Raw genomic sequence first — 11,079 nt, 5'->3', positions numbered from 1 at the left:
ATTATAGGTTATGTGAGAGTAATATATTTGAATATGATTCAAATATATGTTTAATTAAATATAAGATATTTAATTAAACAAATTAAATTAAATTCATTAATTATTTATTTATTTATTTATTTATTTTAATTTAAATAATTAACTCTCCTGTAGTTGTAGAGGAGTTATTGAAGGGAGTTACAACTTCCTTCTCTCTCACTTACGTTTAATGTAGAGGGTCTGCAACAAAAAAGATTGATTCTTTTTCTAACATGAAAACTCTCTCTCAAAAGAAAAAAGAAAACTCTCTATAAATTTTACAGAGGAGAAGTTCTCTGCCAAAATACAGTCCCTGTAATTTTCAAAGGAGCTTCCTACTAATCGGTCCTTGCCAGAGAATAATAGGAAAGATATGAAAGAGATGTCCTACTTGCTGAGAAGAATTGGAGAAGACTGAAGAACAGTTCTTCAAATGTAGTATTTCTCAATCTTATTTGTATACTCAACCTAGTATAATTACAACATGTTGATGCTCTGTGATTAATTCTGTACAATTTTTTCTTTCAATTTAAAGACAAAAGCGATAAAATATTTTCATGACGGAATTCAATCCCTTCAAAAAGATGGTCCATGCTTTCTCTATTTTGTTGACATAAAGGGTACCAATTAGGATCTAGAGCGATGCAACGAATTCATTTGCAGCAACTCCATGGTGTTGAGACTTTTGCTTATATTTCTTTGGAATGGTAGATTTTCGAAGGCAAGAAAAAAAATGTTAATTCCCAAATTTGGAAGCCTTTTTAATAGTGGAGATGTGGCAATGAGATTTCCTCATTAGTTAAGTGATACACCAATATAAAGTATATTAGTTATACAACTCATATATTAAATCTTCAATTCATATGTAAATTTATCAATCAACAATTGTTCATGCATTTGTTTTTATTCATTGACTTAATTTGAATCCTTATTCATTTGTTTAAAATATTATTGTTTCTAGTACATTATCAGCAATTTATAATAGTTCAATTCGTCCTATTGGTACCATTATTATAATTAAATATTGATAAATTATTGATATACCAATGTTACACTTGAAATTAAATTTTGGTATTGATGTACTACTGATAGTTAACCAATGTGTTTTTAAGAAATACTGATATACTAAAGGATACACCTTTGTCTAGAATGCAATATACTAGTAATAAACTAATGATATACTTAAAATAGTTTTAATATGTATTAATATACTATTGGTACACTAATGTATATTTTAAATGAATTTTGAATGAGTGCTAATAAACTACATATCGATACACTAATAATATACTTGAACTGAATTTTTGAAAGAGCATTAATCTATTACTGATATACTATTGATATACTTAATAACATTTTGAATGAGTAGTGATATACTATTGATACACATCTAATTTATAATTAAAATGGATTTAGAATGAGTGTTGATATTACTCATACACTAATGATTTACTTGAATTGATATTTTAATGACTACTAATATATTGTTGATGCATTAATTTATATTTTAAATAAATTCTGAATGGATGAACTATTGCATTTTGAACGAATGATGATATACTATTGATACACATATTGGTATAATTGAAATACATTTCAGATTAGTGTTGATATATAATTGAAATATCAATGGCATTACTCCATAAGTATATAATTACCAATGATATACTTCATATTTAGTGTATGAATAATATCATTAATATTTTTTTCTCTCTAAATCTAGTATATCAATCCATTGATATACGAAATATTAAGTATATATATTTATATATAATTGATATACCAAATTAAATATATGTTATATAAATAAAATTTAAAATTTAAAAATAGAATAGATTAGCTGATATATTTTATATTTGTCATATCTATTGACACAATTAACACAAATCAAATGTAAAGTTTGAAAAAAACAATACAAATGGCACCAAAACCTAAATCAAACTAACGTTCCAACGTATCAAATGAATACAACTCTCTGTACCAATACAAAACAAAAAAGAAATATTTATCATAATCTAACAAGCAATATCTGCCCATAATACAATTAACATTAAAGTTTCAGTTGATCAATTCATATATCAAATATAAAATGCATCAATTAACCGATATATCAAATATAAAGTATATCAGATATACTTGTTGATACACAAGGGAGAATAAAATTAGAATAATAAAATAATGAAAGTTATATTTAAATTTTTTGCTATCTTTATAAGTTTAAAAAATTATTACTGAATGTTTTTTTATATTTTTTTACTACCCATTACAATTTTCCTAACTGAAATTCGGTCCATAGGTTTTATAAGATGTTAGTAATAGAATAAAATATAGATTTTATGTGTTTCATGAACCATTATTTAGGTTATGATATGAATGTAACATGCACACCTTTTTCTGTCCAATAACAATATAACATGCTAATTAAACATAGATCGACTGATATAAATTTGTACTATCAATTTTGAGATATGAGGTTTGATCTTTCATCCTAGATATTACCAAAAAAATAAAATTAAACATCAACTAAACAACAAACCCAATAATAAGATAATGATTAATCAGACTCAAACATATCTTCGGGTCAAAATATTATTTTGGTCCACGTATTTTATTTCATTCTATTTTAGCCTTTGTATTTTTAATTATTTAAATTTAGCCATTTTACTTTTCGTAAATTTTGAATTTAGTCCTTTGATATTAATTTTTATCAAAATTGATTAACAAATAATAATTATTTTTATATTTGGATATATTTTCAAATTTCCTAAATAGAATGCTAATAGATAATTTTTAATATATATATTTTATATTTTGTTGGAAGTATATAAAATAAAATTGGACAATTCAAAAGTACATGGACTAAAAATAAAATAAAAATTCAAAATATAAGTACCAAAATTGTAATTTAACATATTTTCTGATATCATAATCAAATGTTTAAAATGTTGATATCACAAAAATATCAATGCCTCAATTTTATGAATATGTCAAGGGAAATATCGGAAAAATGTTGATATCGATGGATATGTCTGAAAATTATAAAAACAAAAAAAAAAAAATCTTAAATAGTATTTACTTTTACGTTAAATTCACATTAGTGATATTTTATCACTTTTTATTTTGTTTCATGAATTTTTTTCTAATAAAATGAAAATGTTGATTCATCTTTCATACGAGGTTAAACTCATTAAAATGTAAAAATATCGATAAAAATATGGATATATGAAGATGAGAAATCTTAAAGATTTGATGAGAGAATTGATTCTCTCTCTTTCTTTAAGCCTTTTTCCCATCATTTCATTTCAATCATTCAATAATTTGAGTTCACATGTGGGATGTGTCAAATCATATATGTCTGATTAAGACATAAGATACCAAAAATCACACGCAAAGCCATTAGGGACCATACCATCACGTGAACAAAATTAAACATGGAATGATCTCCATAGCGACAACAAAGCATGATTTTGTTGAAGTTTTGTTGATTCAAGAAGAGAAAGCCAATCCTATCCCTTTGAGAGAGAGTCTTAATTATTAGGCCTTTCAATTCCCTTCAACCATACAAACAAATGGTTGTATTCCAAACAATATCCCTCCATGAACAAGACTATGAATGGGGTTATAATTGTATGCTCCTTTCCCACATGGGGCCTAATAATTGTTTGTTATCAATTAGTGTAACAAGTTGGTGATGAACCATCTGAATTTTGTGTTGAAAACTCTTGTCAAAATAGAACAATTGATGATGATGAATGAGAAATCCTACTATGATTCGTTTTTGTTGAGAAAATAAAATCGATTGAAATATATATATATATTTTGCAGAAACAATAATCAAAATCTTAATGTTTGTTGTTAAACAAAGAGAAAAAAATATTTTAAAAAATTAGTGAAATCCAATAGATGAATAAACTATTAAAATAGAAAGCAATGGTAACAAATCAAAGATCTTTTTGAAGTATCTATGACATGAAAAACTGAAGTGCAAATAATATTTAGACATCTCTAGATTTATCGCGAATATTGTAAATAAGCATCTCCAAAAAAATTACTAAATTAACCTAGCTTTTCTTTAGACTCCAAGGAGTTCTAGAATTCTTTTAGATAAAAATATACACAGAAATACCTAGTATATTATAGATCCAAGAAGAACCTAAAAAAATCCATTTACATGGACTCCAAGGATCACATACTTATAAATAAGAGTTGTGTCCCTATTTGTAAATCAAGCAAAGCTAGAGAGAGTTGGACAAACTTAAGAGTGCGAGAAGCGGGTGAGCCAGTAATGAGAAAGTGAAAGACTTCTCTAAAAATGTTCATCTTTGTACTTCCTTAATAAAAGTTTCTTGCTTCTAAATGTGTCTCTATTTCTTCTGTGTCAATCTTCCGCCTCAAGAGGAGTGCATATCAATTACTATTGAACTAAACTCACTTTGACCCCATAAACTTTATTTTAAGCTATAAATTTTTCAATGATTATTTTCGTAGCGAGATAAATTACTTTCACAAACTTTTTATCAACTTTTATATTTTTTCCATTCTAGTCCTTAAATTTCTAACTATTTTGTTTTAGCCCCTCAACTTTCCTAACTGTTTTAGTCCATCAACTTCCCTAAAACCCCAACTGATGCTCATTGATCAAACCTAGCTGAAATCAGATGGGCATCAGTCAATCCTTTTGGTTTCAACTTTTAGTCCTAACTTTCCCTAATCTCTTTCTCTCTTTCTTTTCCATTCTCCTATCAAACCTCCCAGCTTGCTATTAATTCCAAACAGTAACAACAATCTTTGGAGAAATCAAAGAGATTATTCTATATATTTCTCAAAGTAAACTCAACAGTAGCCAATATGTTGCTCAAATTCTTCAATTTTTACCAGCAATAAAAGAATGAGAAATCTCAAATCCTACGTAGATGTTACTTTGTTCTCATACACTTGACAATGACCTCTACGAATTTTTTGTACATGTGCCGCTTTAAGTACATTTTCTTTACCTTCTTTCTTCCTTCAGTTCCCATTTTCTCCCTTACCTGTGGATTTTTTAATAGAAACTGCAAGTTTTGTGCAAGAACTTGAGTACCTGGACGTCCCAAAGGATGAAGAAGACCTGTCACATTGTGCTCAACAATCTCCTTTGTTCCTCCAGCATCAGTTCCTAGGACCTGTCCCGTGCATCGAGTGATCGTGTTGTTAAATTAGGCATTTTTTTCAGTCTCTAATGATAGGTAATGAAAGGAGAATAATAACAGAGTTATTTGAAATAAGAACTCTATAGGCAAGGCTGCAAATTCAACATTACACATAAGCCTATGAATCAAAATTAAAACTTGTTGAATATTTATACTTCTCCAGCCACATTTTGCAGATGATTAGCCTGATAAATTTAGACTTCCTTTTGTAAGAGATGACATAATAAAATGTGGAGGACGCGGAGAATTCTAGGGAAAACAAACTGAATATGAAACTAGTCAAAGGGCTTCCGCTAAATTTTAAGTGAAGGGGCGCTTCCATGTATGGGTGGAGGACAACATTCTCAGAGAGTATACAGCCAGAACGCTGAACATGGTTTCAATGGTTAGTGATCTTAATCATCTTTATTTTCTTTTGTTTTAGTTTGGTTTCGGAGTAGGGGTTGTCCTAGACATGAATCGAAGCAAGTGCAGTTGGAATGCAACAGAAGAAATGGCAGAGAAAAGTTACTCTATATGAAGACCAGCTTAAATGAAATAACCAGTCAAGTTGATTCTCATACCGGAAGACCAAATGCCATTGCTTCAATAGTTACTCGTCCAAATGTTTCACCTAGTCCCTGTAACACTTTGAAGATCAGTACACGAGATATAAGCAATGTGCTCGAATTTGCATATGCCAAAAAATTCTACATCAAGGAAAGATCCATTTTAATTCGCTAATAGAGTGAGAATGTTAAAACCAGCTTATTTGACCCACAATGGGATTTCTGCTTGAATTTCCATATAATTATTAATTTTTTTTTTTTTTTTACATGCTCTATATTTCATGAAGAGCGATAAATTTCCAAACATTCTAAGATGCACAATTTAATTTCACTGGACTATATGGATATCGCAACTACTGCTGCTTTGACATGAGCGATTCTTTAAAAGTAGATCACCTGGGAATTTATAACATAAATGTCTGCAGCAGAGTAAAGTGATGCAACACGAGTAGTTGCAGGAGTCCACATCACTGACTGTGACAAGTTTGAATGCTGTGACAAGAACCTTAGAAGTCTTTTGACATAAACGGCCTTGTTGCTCTTGGATCCAACAGAACCGATTATGAGCTTGAAAGACATTTCCGGCCTTTCTCCACTATCAACCAGCAGTCTCCTTCCTGTTACACTGGTCGTATCATTAACAGGGCCATGTAGATAAAGTTTTTCAATGCTATTTTTTCTCGACTCATTCAAGTTTATAATCCTCTCATTCAAGATAGGTGGTTCTTTCAAGGACAATCCACTATTATTCAATTTTTCAAGCAAAGCTCTCATGTAACGCCTTCTGCCCAATTTTGGCCGTGATGGACTTGAATCATCTGGATTTCTAATCTTAGAATCATCTCCCTTAAGTCCTTGGTCAATCAACAAGTTGCTTGATTCAAGAAGCAAGAAATGACCCTTTCCAGGGTTTATGCTGCTCAGAGTCATTACAACCACATCATTATCAGCCACACCCATCTCCTTTCGAATTGTATTACGCAATAACTGTTTTTTCTCAACCATCTTCTCAGGGCTGGAAGACTCAGTATTGAGAGAACATGAAATTCCAGCTACAAAAGCTAGTTCATCATTAACAGAGAGTGGTACAATTGCAGGTTGAGATCTCAGTTTTATATTTTCTTCTTGACACCAATTTAGCCACTGCTTTGATTGTGTCTCTGATATGAAAATTAGCATTTTCACTCTGTCAAGAACAACTTTAGACCGATTGAAGTACTCTCTACGGTTTTCCATGATCCACCAAGCAACTTGACTTGCACCAGCCGGAAAATGCTCAATATAGCCATCTGAATAGAAGAAAAATATGAACGACTAATACATGCTCAGCTTGAATAATAGAAGCACATCAACAGATGTTGACAAAAGAAGAAATCAACATTTAAAGATAACTTTGCTCTTTCTACCAATCTTCAAAGAAAGTTTGACAAGCCTTTCATGAATCACGAGTCAAAAGAAGCAGGAAAATGAATTATGCCAAAAAAAAACATTCATGGCAGAAACAAATTAGTAACAAAATAATTTGAGAGGCAATGAGGACCTCCAACGAAGACCACAATTTATCATTAAATAGGCACTATACATTGATGACCCTGGACATTTAAACAATAGTTACATTATTATAAGAGATAAAGGAAATCCAACACTTTCATAGGCTAATAAGAAAGGAATCGAGCAATGTTTTCATTTCAAGGAACAGGCCTCCAACTATACATACAAGCGTCTCCAGTCAACTTTGATTGATCCTTAACATTTACTTTAATATTGAATACTCAATTACTTGCATATGGTTTCAATACAAAAATCATTGATTTAGAATTCAAAAGATACTGTATAATTTATATCAATTGAAGAATATAAGCTTTATCATCTATCTATACACGCTGAACTAATACACTGAACAAGAGTGTCCAACAGTTAAAAAGTTTGAAGGAACGAAGTAAAAAAGAAAAGCAACGAAACTGTCCAATTATGAGCTGGAAACAAAATCCTGGGAAAGAAGTCAGTCAGTCTGTAAAACCAAATAACTTCCATATTTCAACGAAAACATTATCAACTTTGACAAACATTTTGATACATTAATCACAATTCATACTTATATAGGAATTATTAGTCCATCAGTCAGAGTAGATGCACAACATTTCATAATGAGCCGAATTTGCTACGACAAAGAATTAATAGGACAAGAACAAATGTATATTGATTACAGAAAACCGAGGTTAGAATACAGACTGTTTGACTCATCTGGAAAATGAGAAAACAGAACAAAAGTAATGTAGTTGAGACAAGTGTTGCATGACGGGAAAAAAATCAACTTGAATGACATCAACGAAATTTCAAAATTATCAAAATAATCAGTTTCATGCACTCTTTCCTCTAACCCTTCTTTTTGTGAGACCTTAGCTCTTATTAATTATTGTTTCATTCTCCTGGGTAAAAATGTGGTATTAATTATATATATATGTTTACACACAGACACACATATATTGAGAGAGAGGGGGGATAGAGAATTTTGTTTTTAAATAATAATAATAATAATAATAAAAGGTCTTTTGGTAAGAATAAAAGAACAGTCACAATCCCTTCCAGGCAATAGAGCTATAAATTTTTTGTAAGGTACTATTCCATTAATCAGGAATAGGTATACAACACAATCATAATGAAATATTTGGGAATGAGTATAGTACCTCTAGTTTTGTGTTCCAAAAATTATCTGAAGGGTGTGCTATCAATAATTTTGTGTATAGACATTAAGAAAATAAAGAAATTTAAATTAAGAACCATCATTTATGTTAGGTCAGATCCACCTCTGAAAAATGATTTCCAGCCATTATGAAAGCAAATAAAGAGAGATTTTTACATTCACATTATCATTTCTGACTAGTAAATGGGGCCAAGACCTACCGTATTTCATATACAATAGACAAAAATTGTGAAAAGGCTCTTACCAATCCATGATGCACACACTGCAGATCCAGCAATCACCAGATCTGACTTCATGGCTGTTTTAAAGCTGAGGTCAGCTTTGTCATCAAGCACTTTGATCCGCCTTCTTGAAAGCTCTGACATTAAGCCACCCTTCTTGCTAAGAGCTACAGCCGAAACTGAGGCCCCACAGCTCAAAAGCTCTGTTGCCAACTCCATCATTGAAATAGGAGCTCCCGTCATTGACAGTTCATGGAATATCAACACAAATCTTCTAGACCAAACAAGACGCGCAAAATCCCCTTTCCTATCACAGGTGCCAGAACGCTTCTCAGGACTCCACTCCAAAATTCTATCCTCTGTTGAACCAAATGGGCCAACAAGCATTCCATAAGAAGAATTTTTCAAAGGAATTTCAGGCTCCTGCTCTTCTATGTCATGATTTGTGACTTCAGAAGGGATTTTCCCCTTGTTACGTGCTTTACTGCGCTTTGATTTCTTATTTCTTTTCCTTGGTTTTGTTTTCTTAGAAGCAGAAACACCATTTCCCTTGGTAGCCAAAACCACATTTACCACTCCTCCATCACTCCCATTATTATCACCGGATCTATTTTCAACGACTAAATGATTGTTAGTTGTAATCAGATTGTGGGACTGATTCTGTTCAGAGTCTAACTTCTGGTGACTCTGTTGACTTCCAAATCCCAAAAACTCATCCTTATTTTCACCATGAGCCCACCTTGACTGAATATAAAACCCAAGATAAGCCCACAGAGTAATTAACAATAGCCAAAACAAGACTTTATTATTTCGAATCCACTGCAAACCATAGCCAGTACTCCTAGCTTCTCTTCTAGGTGTTCGACTTGAATGTAATCTTCTAAATGAAGGGGAACCTCTAGGCGTTGATTTTCCTGATAATGCAGGCTTAAAACTGCCACTAGGCCTTAAAGAAGATGGCTTGACAACATTTCCTAGAAAATCTCCTCTGTTGTTCCCTTCCATCTGTTCCTTCAATTTTCTACATTACCAAGGATTATTGCGCTTTGGAACCTTGGACCACCATAAACAGCCAAATGCTATAACCAAGATCCTTTGCAGCAGCCAGCAGTTTAGTATAGAATTCTACCAAAAAAAAAAAGACACGAGATGATTAATCTCACTTTAATGTAAATCTACAAAGAACTAAATTTCATATTGGTGCTGTTAACTGATAAAGGAAAATGAAAGAAAAAATGCATTCTCAAGTTCTCAAACAAGGGTCGGTAGACAGAAAATGGCTAAATTCGCAAGCTCCATTTCTCTTGCCTGATAAAAAATGTTCAAGAACCAAAAAGAAAAGCTCATCTACACAATTAGTAAGGACACTAAAAAATAAATGATAATTCACCTCAATTATAAGTTTTCTGAAGCCATGAGTAACCAAGAAGCATGCAATAAACAGGAATGTAACATTTTCTAATCAATCTACGTAACACATTAACTAAACTTCCCAAATCAACCGCAATCATATTCTTACATAACACTCATACATCACGTCCTCCAGGAATTAGAAAACGCAGCGCAGTTATACTCTTTGCTAAGTAAGAATCAACCGCAAACTCTTTCAAGCTACTTGGAAAACAAAAAATTTCACATGGAGGCATGAAATCAACGAAGAAAAGAACCAGGATTGAAGAAAAGAACCAAGATTGCGGAAATAAAAAGGTATTAAGTGATTACAGTAAAATTACATGGATCTTGTTGAATGGGTGGAAGTAGAATCAAGATCTGAGCACCGAGTTTCTTGAATGTGGGATTGGAAGCTGAGGAGAGTAGAAGAAGTCCGAGAAATGGTGTGATGCAATTCTCGAAGGAAATTTTGAAGAACTCAATTTGGAGAACGAGAGATTTTGGAGGAAATTTGGAGAGTAGGAGTAGCAAAGAAAAAGTTCTGTGAGTGAATGAAATGAAGGGGGAATCTGAAAATTCAACGAGAAACGATCGCACGTGCAGCCATTGGCGCGTGAAACTTCTTACATTTTCCATCCTCTTTTTTTCACAAATATTTATTTATTTATTTATTTATTTATTTATTTATTTATTTATTTATTTATGTTATGAAATCAACAATTAAAGAATATATAAAAACATAAAAGAATTGACATACATATATACATGGTTCACTAATAGTGTGTTAGCTACGTCCATAGGGCAGAACAGTATTACTCTGAATCCGTATCAGACATGTATCAGATACCGATACTTTCAGATACTTCTCCGATACATATCTGACACGTTATTTGACGTATCTATTTTTATATTTATCTTTTTCTAAAGAAAAAATATAAGCAACTCAATTAATATTTTCCAATCTAAAACTAGGCAACCTATTAAAAAAACTCACTACTCGAGCCCAA

The 11,079-nt window shown here is 31.4% G+C and overlaps 1 protein-coding gene across 2 annotated transcripts; it reads right to left on the bottom strand.

The window, feature by feature from the left end:
- Positions 1 to 4,805: 4,805 nt before the first annotated feature.
- On the bottom strand, positions 4,806 to 10,686 carry LOC120086767 (UDP-Glycosyltransferase superfamily protein). Of its 2 annotated transcripts, none has more exons than XM_039043562.2 (5): positions 10,414 to 10,686; positions 8,704 to 9,805; positions 6,152 to 7,044; positions 5,771 to 5,827; positions 4,806 to 5,180 (listed from the first exon to the last, which is right to left on the bottom strand). In XM_039043562.2, exons 2-5 carry the CDS (start codon positions 9,683 to 9,685, stop codon positions 4,935 to 4,937), a joined length of 2,178 nt encoding a protein of 725 aa, XP_038899490.1. In that variant the 5' UTR covers positions 9,686 to 9,805; positions 10,414 to 10,686; the 3' UTR covers positions 4,806 to 4,934. The 2 variants fall into 2 exon arrangements, with proteins under 2 accessions (XP_038899490.1, XP_038899498.1); XM_039043570.2 differs by having other exon boundaries at positions 10,403 to 10,630.
- Positions 10,687 to 11,079: the final 393 nt, after the last annotated feature.

The sequence above is a fragment of the Benincasa hispida genome, chromosome 1, assembly GCF_027475165.1.
Source record: "Benincasa hispida cultivar pf3 chromosome 1, pf3_genome.v1.1, whole genome shotgun sequence".
Lineage (NCBI taxonomy): Eukaryota > Viridiplantae > Streptophyta > Magnoliopsida > Cucurbitales > Cucurbitaceae > Benincasa > Benincasa hispida.
The sequence above is the reverse complement of the archived record's forward strand: the minus strand, read 5'-3'. Positions and strand labels throughout refer to the sequence as shown.

Excerpts from the sequence above, each read along its gene's own strand:
- LOC120086767 (XM_039043562.2), bottom strand. The coding sequence starts at position 9,685 with ATGGAAGGGAACAACAGAGGAGATTTTCTAGGAAATGTTGTCAAGCCA. Across the intron at positions 7,045-8,703 it reads AGTGTGTGCATCATGGATTG|ATGGCTATATTGAGCATTTT; the intron begins GTAAGAGCCTTT and ends TCTTCTATTCAG. Across the intron at positions 5,828-6,151 it reads TTTATGTTATAAATTCCCAG|GGACTAGGTGAAACATTTGG; the intron begins GTGATCTACTTT and ends AAAGTGTTACAG.